At 38.9% G+C, this 18006-nt stretch overlaps 1 protein-coding gene across 5 annotated transcripts in view; it reads right to left on the reverse strand.

Moving 5' to 3' along the window:
- Positions 1–18006, reverse strand: part of TMEM108 (transmembrane protein 108) — a 252886-nt gene that overhangs the window by 82401 nt on the left and 152479 nt on the right. For 4 of the 5 annotated variants that reach the window (XM_082044525.1, XM_082044528.1, XM_082044526.1 and 1 more), the window contains one exon: positions 5183–5264. In XM_082044525.1, the coding sequence (XP_081900651.1) occupies positions 5183–5222 (40 nt within the window). In that variant the 5' untranslated portion in view covers positions 5223–5264. Of the gene's footprint in view, positions 1–5178; positions 5265–18006 lie in introns of all 5 variants that reach the window. The other variant, XM_082044530.1, reaches the window with a different exon arrangement.

The following is an 18006-nucleotide window of genomic DNA, read 5'->3' on the forward strand; positions in this document are numbered from 1 at the left end:
AACCAGATGGAATCTGTTGCTGGACAACCACTCCCCGCTGCTCTCTTTGCTTAGGCTAACACCTACCACCCTAACAGAGCACAACAAAAATGTTTTCTTTTCTGTCTGTGAGTCCTCATGAATGATAGGGAGAGACTCTCTGCTGATCTGTTATCAAGTGATCCCCAGTACCTTTAGCATACGTCAGCTCTGTGCTTCTATCACATGGATTAATTATACATGGCTCGTGCAAACCGAGAACCCTCTGTCAAAGCAAGCAGGCTCATTTGCGCTAAGGACACAGTACCTATTGGTCACAGGATCAGAGGGTTTGATGGCAGCCTTTGAAATCATCTAGATGACCTCTGTCTCCCCTGCGAGATGTTTTTTTTCCATTCAGTGCTTCAGTGGCAGACTAAAATCCTCCAAACCAACCTGTTCTAACGTTTCAATGTCCTAACCTGCTAAAACATTTTTTTCTGATGTCTAATGTCAAGCTACCTGCCCTATAAATCCATTTCTTCGTGTCTTATCTACTGTCATAGGCAGAGAACAGGTTATACCCCTGATTCTGACAAGTCTTTTTCGTACTGTTTGCATGCCTCCCCACTTGCTATAAATGAGCCATGTATAATTGTATAAACGAGTCATCACTGCAGATCATCTCATTAATATCATGTAATTATTCACAGACAGTATGTGGCAACACAACCAGGAGCTGTTGCGTGTTGGTTCCTATTAGAGGCAATAGGCGCTAGGAGACAATCCTGCTCAGCACTTTTCAGAAGGCAGAACTGGTTCTTCTCTAAAACATGAACTTGAAAAACTCACATTGCTCATCAAATATTTATGAAAAAGGGGATGAGCCCCTAGACTTGCTTCAGACTGAAATGGAACAGTGGCCTGTACTAACCCTTTCTACAGGGTGAACTTCACCACAAGAGACTTAGTCAAAAGGCAGCCAGGCTGCCCGTTATAACTGAGGAAGGCGAGCTGCATCCACAGCACCGGGATACAAGATTTGAAACAGCCTGTGTTATAAAGCACAACCACTCACTGCCATTTTCGCTCAGTTTGCTACAGAGAGCGGTGCAAGCCTGTCCATAGGAGGCTCTTTCTATTGATATTACTGGGCATTGTGCCAGATCTCGGAGATGAAAGAGTGATGCTTGGAAACGCAGTAAGTGATAATGGCGTGAAGAAACTCTCAGACTGGCGTTTGTTTCCAGATGCTATGGTGACAGGTCCTCATAAGACACTGGTGCTGTAAGTAAACAGAAAATAAAAGCCCTTCCACATTTCAGGAAAATAAATGTCTGAAGGAGAAAGTCTTGTATACAGTTTGTGTGCCAAGGACTTCACCATTTACCTTTCTCCACATTTTTCTCTAGTTTGTATGCAACTTGGAAGCCCTTAGTGAACAGTGCATGCATGGTAAATTATATAGTGCATGTTTTATTACAGAAAACGCAGACATATTGTGGCTCATGCTGTAGGGTTTAAATCATCACATTAGGTCTTCATAAAAAATGGAGATAGCTCAGTGTCATGGGAAAGGCATTTGCATCTTCATCGTTACAGAGGCAACAAACTTCATCCATAAAGATGTGCCCAGAACAAATGGCAGCAAATTGTGGACACATGTTTTGCTTTAATTGGTCCTCATCAACTCAATCTAGCTAGTGACTTCAAAGAGCTCTCACTAAGAAACCTCTTCCAAATTTTTTGTTTTAATCTTTTTGTGGTTTTGGTGGTGGTGTTTTTTGTTTGTTTGTTTTGGTCGGTTGATTTTGGGTTGGGTTTTGTTTGTTTGTTTGGGGTTTTTTTTAATATGTCGTAGAGATTCTAGATTAAATAGAATCTTTGAAGATACAGTTAGAAAGCACAGTTTCTTTACAGTTACATTTAATTACTTATTCATAAATTATGAATGACTAGAGGTAAAGTATCATCACCCAGGGCCCCTGTCCTCATCCAAATGTAGCACTGCAATTTTTACAAAGTCTGCCTCTTGAAAACTGGGATCAGATTCAGGCCAGCTACAACCATATTCAAAAGAGCAGCTGCTGCTAGTGCCATTTTCACATACTGTTCTTGATCAGCATAAATGGATGGAATATGCTCTTTTCGGAAAGCACAGCAGAAGAATACGGATGGCAACAGACTGATTACATAACTCATCTAAAATTCACCATAATAAAGACGTATGCTACACTTAAAATCTTATTTACATATGAGCCTGACTTTTAAAAATACAGCTAACAAATCCCACTAGTCTGTAAAACAGACAAACACCTCCTTAAATATTTTATTCTAGTCCCAAAGCCAAGCAGTCCTCAGGAGTAGGAGGGTCCCCCTGTCTCAGCCGCTGCACAGACACCGTCGAATGCAACACAAATGAAGAGAGGTGGAAACAAACACACAGCGGCGTGCAGCCACTGCTGGCCCAGTGGCACAGCTGGGACTCAGCCAACATGTCACAAGCCCCATAGTAATGCACCAGTTTGAGGATGAAACTGCTTCTGTCTACATTTCTTAGCCACAGGTATGCTCACACAAGCACAGACAGCTTTGTCTCTCCAGCTGATCGCTGCTTCTACAAAAAACACCAACTCCTTGTTCAAGCCATCCTAGTTTTTGACTCACCAAGAGTACACACACAGGGTGCTTCTCTCCACAGCCCTAAGCCTCAACTAATCACTTGTAACACAGCAGACAAGATGAAAATGCTGCCACATCAGAGAGGGCGCACCACGCACTCACTTGTTGTAGTTGCAGATGAAGAAGGCAGGCAAGCATAAGACACTGGTGAATCAACCCAAAATAGAAAATACTTTTTCTCTGAGGGTTTGGTCTTTTTCTCCTCTGTATAGCAGCAGCATTTTTCCCTCTTTTGTGCAAATGAAACAAATAAGACCATGCTGCGGGCTCTTCTTATAGCATAAAGAACAGTTACAAGAAACACGTTAAAGCAATTTCTTCTTCTTTGCTTGAAGAATGCACTCTCTGGAGATTGTTTTTAGTATTGTGGTGTAACCAGGGAAAAAGTGAGCTTAAGTAACACACCTACAGGGCATCTAAAAGAAAGTTGATTTAAAAGGAATTAAGTAACTTGGTGGATCTTGCCATAGGCTGCTGGCAGACCAGCCATCCAACCAGCTAGGGAAAAGACTCATTCCAGATGCTCAAAATATCTCTTATATAGCTACAGCTGTTGCATTTGTTAATGATAATTACATTCAGTACACTGTTTTCCGCACTCAGAGATATACTGCAGTTTATTTATCTGTCATTAGAAACAGTATGTTCAGAATCCATCTTTTCAAATTACATCATGGAGTTCACAATATTGCTGCCTATACTGCCATACTATATATGTATATGTGTGTATTTATATAGTTTGCTCAGTTCTTCCCTCTTCATTTTCTGTGTTCCTCTATTTTCTGTCTAGATCTTCAACATATTACCCTGAAAAATACAGTTTAAAGCAGCAGGGATAGCAATGGGGAATGCTGCCAAGAAGGGAAGCATGATATTAAAAAAAAAATTACAGAAAGTCCCAACGCTGTGATAGGTTGGATGCAGAGTATACCTTCCTTTCTTTTCCCCTATCATGTTGGTAGAAAAGTATTCATACAGTTCAGTTTCATAGTTTCATTACAATGAACCTAAAGTTGGTAGAAATGTTGGTAGAAATGTATTCATACAGTTCAGTTTCATAGTTTCATTACAATGAGCCTAAAGTTGGTCCAGCAACCAAAATAATTTTAGAATTAAATTACTATTGAACATGCAGAAACATGTCAAAATGTGACAAAGTATTCTGGGTCCTTAGCTACTGTAAAGCTACCACAGCCCCCAGTGCTGGCCATGGGTTTCTGGTCACAGCCCTCCCTGAGAAGCTCTTCGCAAATTTCCCTCCAGCCAGACACCCAACCTCTGAAAGCCAAACGTGTGCTGCCACAATGGGCAGGTCATCTGGGCACATTTGGCCTAGCTTTGGGCTCATGAGAGCAAAATTATCTTGGGTGCACCTCTGGAGTCTCTCCTCAGATGTCATGAAGACACAGCTGAGTTTCTCCTATATCATAGGAGAAGTTGAAATAAGAATAGGAACAACAGCCAATCTGGCAAAGCAAAAGAAACCTCTCACTCTGTACCCTGATGGCAACAAGTCAAGCAAAGATATACTATTAATTAGATTTCTGTAACAGTCTGTAAAATATTTGTTAGACTTAATATTCACACATGCCAATAAAAGTAATAGTCCTTGCATTGCTCATTCCATGCATACTAAACATAATTTCCTAGTTTCTGTCTTGCTTGGACCAGAATAAGAGAAATCCATACAAAATTGGCTATGAAAATATGTTATCTTCAAGATATTCTTCTGAAGAGACAACTTAAAAAAACATTTTCAGATTCTTACTGTAAATTAGCAATTTCCTTTGTAAAACATATGACAGCAAGTGATTACAATTACATTTCATCTATTCTTATTTAATTTCTAAAATTTTGAAGAAAGGTGGTTGCTTGTGATGTTGACACTGAAAATTGCCAGGCTACAGAAATGCCTGAACAGTGCCTATACTGGTTTACACTTAAAACCTTGCCTTACTCCTACAACCAGGGGAGGCATCTCCCATCTACACAGTCTAAATTTCACCTCTGTCTTTTTGCTGGACTTTCATATAGGATGGACACTTCTGAAAACCAAAACTTTGAAAAAATAAACTAGTCAGGCAGTGACACAGAATTTAGGTCTGCGTGAGTTTGGAGGTCCCTTCCCTCACTCATAGATCTTTTATTGAGACACCGCCACCAGATGTGTGAAGTGTGATGGATCCCTTTTGTCCACTAAGAACTCGAGAAAAATAATTTTTACAAAAATGTTACATTATTTCTTCCAACCACCATCCACTGTTTCTACATCTAATTTTTCTGAGGGTGTTTACAGTTGCAAGGCACAGCAAATCACTTTTACTCTTGCACAAGACTCTGCAGAATCAGCTGATACTTCAACTCATTTTTTTAATACATCTTCAAATATCTCAGCTTACAAGTTAATTTAACTTCCACATGCTTCCTCCAGGCACATGGTTAAATATCTCCCTCAGTTGTGCCCTGCATAAATATTACTGTTTTATGTAAGGATTTGAATAGTTCCTTTCTTACAGAAAAAAAAATAATAATATTTACTTACTAAACAGTTGGCAATAGAGGACCTGTAAGCTTCTCTTCATGGTATCATGTGGTCCTGCTGGTCTGCCAGTTTATTCATGATTCTGTCAAAAAAATCAAGAGAATGAGAAAATGATTTATTACCAAATATATGTTATATTATTATACCTGTGGATTACAAGGTAAGATAAAGTTTCACAGTAAAATTGTATTGATTAGCAACAGGAAATTGCCTAACTGCGCTTTGCTTGTGTTAGCCATGCTTGCCAATGTGTTGGCAGTGAAGGGTAGAGCTGTGGCCAAAAAGGGGGAAAATTCTCAAGAGTATAAAAATACATGCACTGAAAATTACTTTCATGTTGTGCCTATAACTTGATAAAACCAATCTCACAAGAGTCTTTTCAGTTTGGAGAAAAGTTCCTCACTGGAGGAGCAAACATGGGATGTGGACATCACCAGGTAGCTGTGCTGGACACGCAGGCCAGGTGTCTCCTCCCCGAGTCTCACCTTTTTGTGTCCCTCAAGAAGTACAACAAGAAAATCCACTCTCTTCCCAGTCAAAACTTCAGTGGTGCTGAAAGGGGGAGATCCCAAATTGTGCTGAAATTGTAGCACAGAGGGCAGCTTCATCCTGGTAATTTTTAGCTTCATGTTAGCCAGCTGTTGTAGCTCCTAACACCTCCTGATCTACCCCACCAGCTACCTGGGCTGCAGCTAGAGCTGCAGCAACTGGAGAACCTTCTCTGTGTCCTCAGAAACTTTCTCCTAAACTGAACTATTTTGGTGTAGGAAAGACTCTTACAATTCTTGTAACCGCTGTCTGAAAATGGGATGTGGCAAAAATATCTGACCACTCCATCCCCTCGCCTTTGCCCACTTGGGTAGTGACTAATAACATTTTCTGTGTCCTCACAGGGTATTTTCAAGTATTTGTCACATATATTTTTCACTTCAGTTTTAAAAATACTATGGAAAAATAAATCCCAATCATGCTGATATTAATTATTTGCCTTGTGAGGAAAATAAATCAGAAGTGAAAAGCAAATGTAGTCCCAAGGCACTGTTATGAGTAATGTCTCACTGAGTACCCAAAACCAACACAGCATTTAAGATCTTCATTCCATATAAAAGCATTTGCTAAAGATTCATAACCAACTTGGAAAGACAGGACACTGAGATCATCCTAAAATGCCTCTTGTCAGCATTAAAAAGCATATAGTATCCTCTAGTTTTCAGTTCAATGTAATTTCATCTTCTGAAATCCTGGGGACACTTCTGAGTAATTTCAACATGCCCCTACATAAATATTTCAAAGCTTATTTAAAACGCAGTCTTGAGGACATATAATAAACAAGTCAAATCAATGAATAATACCTTTGAACTGAATAAATGCTGAAGAGTTTGTGAAAACAGAACTATGTTTGACTTTTATGTGGAAGCCTCAAAAGGAGCATGACTTCTCTTGCCTGTATTCTGTAACAAAACCCAAGCATCTTTGTTAAGTTATTAGATACAGAAATTTATGTACACAAACACAGTGGTTTTTGCATTCTCCTATACTTTCTATTTAAAACTGGACCTTAAAAACATCTGAGTAACTTGCAGAAATGTCAGTATTTGCAAGGTGTTTTCTCCTAAATGAAAGCAATTATCTGTGAATTTTTAAATCAAAATCAGAATCAGACTTGCACCACTGTTTGATCATGAAAATGTGCTGAAGGACTCCTGTTCATTCCTTTTGTCCTTAAGGTCTACCAAACAACACAGCAGACATAGTAAAAAAACCCAGTCTTCATGCATAACTAGATGTCATATAGCTTATTATAACACTTTTCAAAGATGCATATACAAAAAGTCTATGTTTAGCATCCATTAACATATTAATCAAAATACATGCAAGACAGGACAAGAAGCAGATAAGCAACTGACCATGTAGGCTCCATATCCCTGAGGACTCTGCTTGTAGGTTTGTGTCAAAACAGGGTTTACAAGCACTGACCCATGTGAAGTCATAAAAATACAATGGAAAAAGGGGAGAAATTGAAACTGCAACCCTAAAACCACATTATTCACTTTGCATAATTTGAGCTGTGCTTGGCAGCTCTGATGTGATACAGTTTTTGGCTGTGAACCAAAATTTTCTCATATTTCTCTTCTATCTCCATGTTAATGCTACCCATAACACAAAAAGGTATTTGCTTGTGAATTCTGACATTATGGTTAAAATAAATGGTATGCTTTTGTGTATGTATTTATTTAGATGGGACTTTTATGGTAATTTACCCTGTGCTAAGAAACAGGAACTAGTGTGCATGTGGGGAAAGAAACAAAGATTAGCACTGGAAAACTTTTACTATGTTCTTCTGTTGCCCTCAGAAGATTTATTGGTTTGACTACGTGGCCAAAAATTATACATTTTATAATGTATAATTAGGTTAATTATACATTTTATAATGAGACCTCAGTAAAGATACATAAACCAAATGTTGCTGTGAGTTTACAACCTCTTAATTTCTTCCAAGTCCTCAGTGTGACTTAGGGAGAATAGACTAGACTAGACTGGAATATTTCAGTTGGACAGGACCTACAATCATCTAAGTCCAACTGATTTAAATTTAAACACGGGTGGAAAATACTGCAATTAAGCTTTCCATAATTTTTAATACCTTATTTCTTGTGTACGGGAAATGCATGCAAACCAAGGATTTATTTTACAGATACTGTAAGGCAAGAGAATCTTATGAGATTTATTTGTATACCTTTGGAAGCCAAATCACACCAATGATGGTCTTCCAAAGACAGACTGCTTGCAACCACTGTCAATGCTGCAGATGAACCATTATCCCATTAAATGCCTGAATCGAGATGCAATGTAAGACCAGAGGAACCACTGCTGCACCTACCCAGGCGAAAGCTCCAGCAAGCCCATTACCCTGTCTTTAACACTAGCTGCTAGCAGGACCATAAGGAAATAACATGCGAAGCAACATGAACATAAAGTAATCCTTACACCCCGGCATAGCTTGCTCTGTTTCCAGCAACCATGAGCTGAATACAGTATCTGAGCTGCCATGGTTTTTTAACTTGATAATAATTATTCCTTAATTACCTCCTCTGTGTCACACCATTTTAGTCTTTCATTAAATCATTTAGACTCTCTTTTTCAAGCTGAAGAATTCTCATCTTTTTGTTTCTTCCATATAGAAGATATACCCTACATATGATTATTGTCATGCCTTAAGCTGTACATGTCCCTTCCAGTTTGGATCTAAGGAGCAGGGAACAAAACTGCATGCAGCCATCAAAACTTGGCTGTGTATTGGTTTTTCAAATACGACAGTGATGTTTCCTGTTTCTTCTCTACTTCGTTCCCAATTCTGCCTATGATTCTCCTTTCCTTTCTGACTGCTGCTGAACTATACTTCAGCGGTTTATAGAGCTGCCTGCTACAAATCCCGGAGTGGCAGTAACTCATCTGGCGTCCAGTCTGTTCTCAGGTATGTAGAGCTGGGACTGTTTTCTGTCTGTGTGTGTGACTTTGCAATTATCGGCAATAAATTTTCATGGACCCTCTTACCACCCAATCACTTACTACCACAACATTTCTGAGAGATGGCAACGAAGGGCATAATAATAATAATAATAATAATTATTATTATTATTATACAAATATATACAAATCAATACAATACTAATACTAATAAATGAATACAAATAAATACAATACTAATTTCAGCAGTTGAATTGTGGAAAATCTTCTGTATTTCTAAGGAGAAAAAGCACAGATTCCTGGCCAGGCTTTTGAAATGCTGCAGAGGAAACCCCCTTTTTGACTATCAACCCATGTCCACCCATCACAGTATTATCTCGTGTCCATGAAGGCACATCTAATCCAAAAGTTCTTTTCCTGGAAGTACCTGGGTTTTGTAGTCTTTAGCATATAAAAGTATTTTGCATTCCTTCCGTAATAAATACATTTATTCATCGCAAGGAAGAAAGGTTACATACGGAGTGAGTGGTAGCTGAGAGGACTCCACTTAACCAACGCATGTTTTCTGAAGTATTTGAGCATGCAGTTTTAGGCACTAATAGATTAGCAGAGTTGTGCACATGCAGATGGAAAATGCAGACACACACAGAGCTGGCTCCTGACCTCGGGCAGATTAATGTAAAACCAGAGTATCACCACCTGTTTTACATGCACCAACTGTCATTTACAAGAAGAAAAAAATACAAAGAGTGAACAGAAACAAAAACAGTTCAGGAAAGAAACAGATTTGGGAAAGGTGTGTTAAACTTCAATAATCCAAGATCTAATCGGAGTACCTGAGTTTTGCACTCATTTTATTCTCGCTCTATCTTTTAACACTTCCCTGAGTTCTCTTGGGAGTACACTTCTCCAAAATATTAATTTTAAAACATACCGTGCTTTAATGTTTGATAAGCCATTCTGTGTATTTGAGGGAATTATCTGTTACAAATAATCTGTTAGTCTGTACTTGAATTCATTTTAATTTAGAAAGACCCATCTTCAATAGTTGAAGTAGTAGAAATAGTAGTAGTAGTAGTAGAAATTTGTACCTAGAAAAGGTGTCACCTGCCTAACTTCAGATACCTGTATTTGTAAATATTGGCTAAGCATTTCATGTCTGAAATGGACTTACATGTTTTCCCATTTTTAGTGCACAAGGTTTCACATATAGTTTATCTTACACAGGATGATGAATAGACGTGTGAAATCCCCATGGACAGCTAGCAATATTGTCTTTCACAGTAAGTGATCCCCTCAACATCGCAGCTAAATTAAAGAGTACAATGAAGACATAATGATGAATAGAAGACAAAAGAGTCGAAAAGACCTGACAGCTCCGAGCCATTCATTATGTTCGATGGGGGAAAAAAAAAAAAAAAAAAGAACGGTGTCTTAAATTAAAGAAGAAATGGAGAAGAACAGAAGCTGAGCATTGAGGCAAAGCTAATGGTCAATAGAGAAACCTTTTTCTTTGTGAGTCTGTCAAACAGAGACTGAAATAAAGAAGCTGAAAAAACCTTAATGGAAAGAGGAAACAGTCAAAAGATGTGCCACTTCCATCCCATGAAGTACCCGAACTCTTATTTCTGATTGCTTTCTCTCCTCTACGGATCATTGTGGAAAGAAGAAAAAGCTACATCACTGGCAGATTTCAACTACAGTACGCCTGGTTCTGCAGAAAATGAAAGAGGAAAAGAAGACCACACCCAGAAGTTCTTCCATCTCCAATCATTGTTGAATCCTCAATCAAGGGAACACAGCCTTGATCCTTTTAGTATCATACTGCCCTGTGATGTGCAACAAATGCCTTACAAGATAGCAATGGCAAAGGCTCCTCACCTACAAGCCAGAGAGCAGTGACTCCCAGCAGTTACTCACCCAGTGTAAATCCCACCACCATGGTCTTCACCTGTTAGTCACTTAGAGGGTATTCAACTATCCCTCATAAAAGGAAGCAGGTGTACCCTTCTTGACTACACGAGGCTCAAGTGCAACTTTGTATTTTCACATTTGCATGATATGTTTCTTAACTAAATGGCCTACTTCCACAATCCAGCTGTTATTTTGCAAAATTTATATCTCAAAAAGCTCCAGGGTATACTAATAAAAAGATGAATAATCTGTAGCAATAAGATTCCTGCAAGCAAGAATTATGTGTTGTTGTTCAACATGTGCCATGTTGACTGTTGTGATTTATTTCCTTCTTGGAATATGCAAACTATCGTTATCATCTTTCTTTGTAAGATCCTGAGTGCAGCATCTTTGTTATCTATGTACCCTTTATACTGAGATCTTGTAGCACTCTCTGGAATGGACTCCTCTTTACAAATCTAAGAAAAAGCAATTCACATCTACTTCCACAATTATCCTTCAAAGTGTACACTCCTCTTTTTCCAAGCATCTCCAAAGAGTAGGTCTAGCCTCAGGATATGACAGCTGAGCAGAACCAGTCTTTCTGGCATTGTGTAGACCTGTCATATGTGCATAAGCAATAGTCCATAGCTGGACTACAGATACTAGCACGCTTTTCTACGTATACAAGACTTGTATCCTATGTAGCATGGACTTATAAGCAGAGAATCTCATAGGATCCAGGAAAACAAAGAAAGAAACAACTGAAGACTCTCTTTGCATTCAGGTACAGAGCATCTACAATCCCCACCAGGCCTTAAAAACAAAACAAAACAAAACAAAACAAAACAAAACAAAACAAAACAAAACAAAACAAAACAAAACAAAACAAAACAAAACAAAACACAAAGCAGTGTTGATATGCAGGACAGCCTGACAGTAATGGCTCCCTCTTGCCCTATTTCCCTACTTCATCATTAACTTTTGAAACCCCAGTGCCATCATCTCTGCTAACATAATAGTTCAAAGGGCTCTGTCCCCACAGGCCTCCTCCCAACTGTGACCCTGTCTCCATGAACAGCCCTGGGCTAGATGATCACTTAAAGGCTACCGTTGTTAGCCAGGTGAGTGTAAAACATTGTCAGCTAACTCATTCTTCATCGTCTTCCTTTACTCACTTGGTGAACCTGGGCCATGTTGATGAAACAGAGAGGGAGGAAAGGCCTACACTCTTGTGGTTCATTGTCCTAAAACAGATGGGCATGAAGAACCTCATGTCCAAGTAACTATGGCCAGGGGAAAAACTTAAGTCTGAAAAGGCAAGGTAACACTGCTGTTGCCTTTGGCTGTCAAATGCCTTGATGTCTGTGGTAAACTTAAGAACAATCACTGAAATAGCCAAAGGCAAGTGTTGAAAGGGTAGGAAAAACTGAGAAGAAAAATACCAGTGTGTAAATGAAAGGTCATTTAATGTGAGATTTCCCTGCTTTGATGTGTGCCTGCCCTCCAACAAGCTTGAGTTCCATGACCTTTTTGGAAAAGCTGTGACAGACAGGGATACTGTCTTGGCTGATTATAACTGAGAAGTTCCAGAGGTGGAGACTGGAATAACTATAAAGCACTAGGCTATTGACTGTCCTTCACACTCCATTGGTAGTGTAAGAGACTATTTCTTGATTTTGTTCTTAATTATCTATCGTTAGCAAATACTTTAGAAGGCAACTCCAGTGGGAGAGAAGTCTGAGCATCAATTGTTCTAGTTGCTTCTTATTCCCATGGGTACACAGACATGATTCTCTGTGTGTGTCTGTCTGTCCACTTGTAAAATAAAGAGATAAAAAGAAGCCTCTCCTTTTCATCATTCATCTCTGTGGAGCTCTGAGAAGCTGATATCTTCATAAGGATCAAACTGACTTTGCAGCTATAGGGATTATTAGAATATGGTCATTAATACATATTAGAAGTGGTGAGAAGAGAGTCTCATGTGCATTTTAAAACTTTTATATGGTTGAATTTGGATCCAGTAGCATTTATGTAACAGAAGTTCCTTTGCTCTATTTGTGTCCTACAATATTACTTAATCTACACTGCTTATTAGTTAGATATTATTTTGTTGCAATTATGCCACACATAAGAATACTTTTCTACTTCTGCCAATTAGCTCCAAATTTACTAACCATCTGGTTACTACTATCGAGTTATTACACAAAGTTGAAAGACAGTCCCACACGGCAGCGTCTATTTTTTACAACAACCTAACACTCAACTGTGACAGTTATTTTAAGGCACTACAGAATGCAATGAGAAATCTATTTTACAAGAAATCTATTGCCACAGAAGGTCTTCTGGGTGTCCGTTTGTCTTCTGTTGCTTAAAAAGGCATTTTTTTTCTAGTCACAGTAGTTGGGTGCCATTTTCCAGGTGGAAGAAGTAACTTCTGCTACCTGAATAACATGAAGAGCTCTGTTACCTAACAGTAATACAAGACATAAAACACATGCCTGAGCCATTCGAACCTCTTTCAGGATATCTCACAAATGCAAATATGTGCTTTGTAAATTTACTTCAACTGGAAAACTAATAATAATATGTTAAGGTCTAGCTACATAAATATTGCCATTATGATTCTTTCTTTTCAGTTACTAATGGCCACCTGAAAGTTATCTTTGATATTGAAATTTTATGACACAGCTTGAAACATGCTATTTTTACTAACTGTTTGAAGAATAAGAGTCCAATTTATCTGAGTTTTGGGGAGGACCATCTTTCACATTGCAACTTAAAAAAATGTGAAACAACTGGGTCAAGGAAGTTGTACGGAAATAGTCCATAGTGAAAAGAACCTTCTACTGTCCTCTTGAAAAGACTTTTAAAAATTATTATTATTTTTAAAAAATCTGATAGATTAAAGTCTAAGTTATGTAATTTTTAAAAATTTTCCTTATGGGTCGTATGAAACCTAAACCAAAGAAAATCTTTTAACATATCAAGTTCATGATGAAAATTTTACATGCTGCACTAGGCCCAGGAAGCATTCAGTGGCATAAATTGTTTGCTCTTTGACAGGAAAACTTCATAATCGTTGTAAGCTCTCCTGCTAAGAGGCTTTATTGGCACACAAAACTTCACTAGTTAAGATATACCTACAAGTTCTGGGAAACGAAAGAAAATACAGTTTGTTCTTCTTTGTTGATCACAGCAGGGAACACGTAGAAACAAGCTCTGTTTCCACATCACTCTTGTGATGGTGTGTTTTCCCAGGAGGATCTCCCACGGCATCTCTCCCGCCTCATGCTGTCCACAATGTAGATGCTGACATTTGATTTACTCACCTAAATTCTGCTGTTGGCGGCAGGTAGATTGGCTCCTCTGAAGCCTGATGCCTGTGACCTATTTAAAATGTCTCGGTTGGAAGGAGGAGACCCATCCCTTACATGGAGCTGTTTCCCTCTGTTGAGTTTCAGACAGCTGAATGTCCACCACTGATTTCAGCTCATAACACTGAAAATTAGGATGCCAATGTCTGTAGAAAGGAATCCAACAGAGTGCTCTCTCCAGCTACAGGGATCTCACAGTTTATGGGGGTAACATCTCCGCAGCTGTTTTAAAGTGTTCCCTTGTTCCTACTGTGTAGGATACACAATAAAAAAGACTCAGTGTAGGGAAAAAGCAAGCAAATAGCTCTGCCTGCACTGTAATAAACACTGGAGAGTCAGAAAAGGCTTTGTGAAGCAGCTCAAATCATGCTTTTCACATTCAGCATGATTACATGTAAATATTGCAAATAAAGAAAGAAAAAAGAATGCAAAAGAGAAGGTACTATTTTCCCTCTTATGGTACTGTATTCCTGAGGTTGATTGATTGGGTTGGATTTTCGAGAATGGAAAGCATCAATGGTAAACAAAGTGGAGTATGCATGTGCAGCATCCCTGAAGTCTAGGCCAAAATACCAGTTTCATCAAGATGCTTGAGTATTCCGAAATGCAAGTAAGTGCCTTGCTGTCAAACACCCCTGTACTGTACCACTGAAAACACTGTTACACTGGCACTAGATGACTTTAAAGAAAATCTGTAGTAGAAATGGAAACATCTCAATCTAAGTACAGACGAGCCCAGCCCATGACCCATATGTTCTGCTTCGTCTCCCAGCTCCCTGGCTAGTCTAGACCTACAAAATACTGAGGAAATAATCGCCAGTGAAGGGCATCAACACAGTGCTCTACAGACCCCAAAGGATGCTGAATCCAGTCCGCAAAAACAGTGGTTTTGAAAACAGATGATGGGTGAGGAACAAGAGCTTTCAATCAGGTCACAGTGCCTCACCGGTGTATTTCGGCTGCAGCCCATTCTGTTGTATCAAACAAGATTGCATAATTAAGGAGAACATAAACAGCTCAGCTGCCAAAATAATTAAATAAAAAGCAACACATTCATTATTGCAATTTTGAATTGCACATATATGTTTGCTTCTGTAAGTATATAGCAGATGATGGCTATCTTTTCTGCTTGTCCTTCCTTATTTCCCTATTTATACTAGAATCCTTCTCCCACTGATAAAGGAAAGAACAAACGAGAAAAGAGGAAAAAAATAATAAACTTACATAGCATTTCCCCTTTTTCTTTTCAGTGAAAAGAAAATAATATTAAATTTACCATTAAAATATTCGTTTAAAAATATTTCCATGTCAGTTTGGGGTGGAATGCTTTGAACCAGCTCTAATCATAATGTGTAAGTATGGCATAAGGATCTCATTTCACAATGACAGGTTATAATACACATATACAAGTACCTGGGATTGAAAGAAACATTTTATTATGGTTGAAAAAAGCACAGTAGGAAAGCATAACTGCCTTTTGAATTCTTAACCATTCAGTCTCAACAGTGAATTAATATATTTAACAGTAACCGTATTTAACTGTAACCCATACTGTTGGGGTTTTTTGACGGAACATAAATTCCTAACTAAAACAACATGGTCTGTAACAACATTTTAGTACAGTAAACAAACACGAAAGGTTGGGATTTTTTAAGACCTCCTTGTGTGCCTTGCCAGATCCTTTTGCCCCCATGACAGGGTGTCAGTTCTGGGGCAATTCCAACAAAACCGTTTGTTCGTTTCCTTTGTGTAGCTACTTTGGAGCACACATTCATCTTGGAATAGTGTCTGTTACTTCAAAGATTAAGTCTGTCTGAAGTATCTTCTCATATGAAATTATAATAACTCATGCTTTAAGAACAGAGACATCTTTGGCAGATTTGGATGGATGGATGCATAAATGCATGTACACAGTCATATGCCACGGAAAGTAAGATGATGTCTTGACCTACGTCTCCCTGGTTAAACCTCCTTTTAACAAGAGCCATTTACTACCTCTCCTACCTAATCAGACATTCAATATGGTAAGAAGAGAAGGGAGATAAAGTGATCTCTGAAATATGACTGCTCTGCTTTGAAGGACTGATCAACACACATCACAAAGTCGAAGAGTATAGTTGCTTAGACCTGACATTTCATCTGAGAGTTTATTATGACTGTGTCTAGTTCAAGGGACACCATTTATTTATCCTCAAATTTCAGCCGCAGGATTTGATGTCAAAGGAAAAAGTGGCCTCAGAAAGAATAGGGGACTGCCAACCACTGACCCAGTCATAAATAGCAACCCCATTTATAGAAAAATATTTTGTATACCCTTTTGACACAGTGGATGGGAATAAAATGAAAATTTCACATGGCATCCAACAGAAATATAGGTTCATAAAATGTAGATCTGGAAGGATGTGACACGAAATAGGCTCCTGGTAATTTCCAAATTATTCATTCTTGTCCATGGAAGATTATTGCAGTGCAAACACTGCACTTCATTTGAAAATGTATGTGGTCCTGCCTGATTCAATAGGAAGAGTATCCAAGAAAATTAAATGTCAGAGCACTGGGGCTTATTGGTTTTACTCAATATAAATTCACTTTTTATGCAACTCTGAATAATAATGCCCTGCTCTGTGTCAACGTGATGTCAACAACCTCAGGCTTTGGAGAGGCGGACTGAAGGCAAGAGGAGAGATAGGGGCACATCCAGCATTAACCTGGCACTATCTGAGATTTAGTTCTACATGACAGGTCTGTAGCTTTAGAAAGGATTTAGCACACTGATCACTGAATGTCTTATTTTCTTCCTTTTTGCCTCCTGCAGCCAGCAAGACTGCTATTGCCTAAACAGCTCACCTTCCCTCCTTCGAAAGGTTCAAACGCTGATATGTATATATGTGCAGGTAAGCCAGAAGCAAATGCATATGAAAGAATATGGGAAATCTCAAACACCAGTCAAGTAAGATTATGCTCAGATGCACCATTTATTCTAATAGGTTAGTGAAAACTCTTATTTACTACCCAGAGACATGAAGTTCTTCCTCAGGTGAAACTCTCTGACCCTGGCAGGAGCTTTGCTTCAGTAAAGACCCCAGCACCTGGCTCAGGACATGCAAAACAGTGCAAACAAAAGCCATGGCTTTAAGGCTGTTCTTTTTTCTCTAACAGAGGCAAGAAACAGCATAGGCAGGAACAGAATAAAGAATCCCTGGGACTGCACATTAGATAGGTGGATTTAATAAATAAATATCTACCTGAAGGATTCAACTCAACCAACATGAGATGAGTATAACTTCAGGTGTGTCAGACGTTCCTACATTGCAACTAACACGGGTTAAACTATGTTTTGAGCTGACAAGTGCAAACCCAGTGACTCTGTCTTTGCACAATGTAATTAAAGTGGATTTTGAATATGAAAATGAACTGGTTAAGGAAGAAGGGGAAGAATGGCCTTGTATAAAGTATTAAACAGCACAAGAGAGGATCTGGCGGACACTGGATCCTTACAGAAGGATTTTTGCTGGTACAAACTTCAGTGAGATTTCCCTCGCTTACAGAAAGCTAACGGAGCCTAACTCCCGTCTGTGCATCTCAAAACCACCTCTTAATCTTTCTGTCCCTGTCTTCCCACTAAAGAAAAGTCTTTCAGGGAAACAGAGACTGCCTTCTCCATGGCGTGCTTGATTGCACCATGGCTTTGCTTCTGTAGCCTGTAAAAAGTGTCGTCTCTTCTGGGTGTAGTTCACTTCTGAGACATCAGTCCAGCCCTCCAAGCATGGAAGATGGGAGATGCACAACCATATTGTGTTACATGTGTTCCCGCCTCATTCCCATTATCAGCTCATGCAACTGAGCATTTAGGCAGCCCACAGATTTTCAAATAAATCTGCAGCTTCTCTCTTCCTTCAGGAGCCCTCACTCCTGTGTGCTAAAATTGCCATGGTGGAGTTACAAAAGACAGGAATAAATGAGAAGCAGTGAGAGCCCTCTTGGTGCACCTACCTCTGCAGTGCAAAAGTCTGCACAGGCTGCGGTCCGTACACATTGTGACAATTCAAACAATAAACTCATATACTTAGCGTTTTTGTTTACTAT

The sequence above is a fragment of the Streptopelia decaocto genome, assembly GCF_964273445.1.
Source record: "Streptopelia decaocto genome assembly, chromosome: 2".
NCBI classification, from domain to species: Eukaryota; Metazoa; Chordata; class Aves; order Columbiformes; family Columbidae; genus Streptopelia; species Streptopelia decaocto.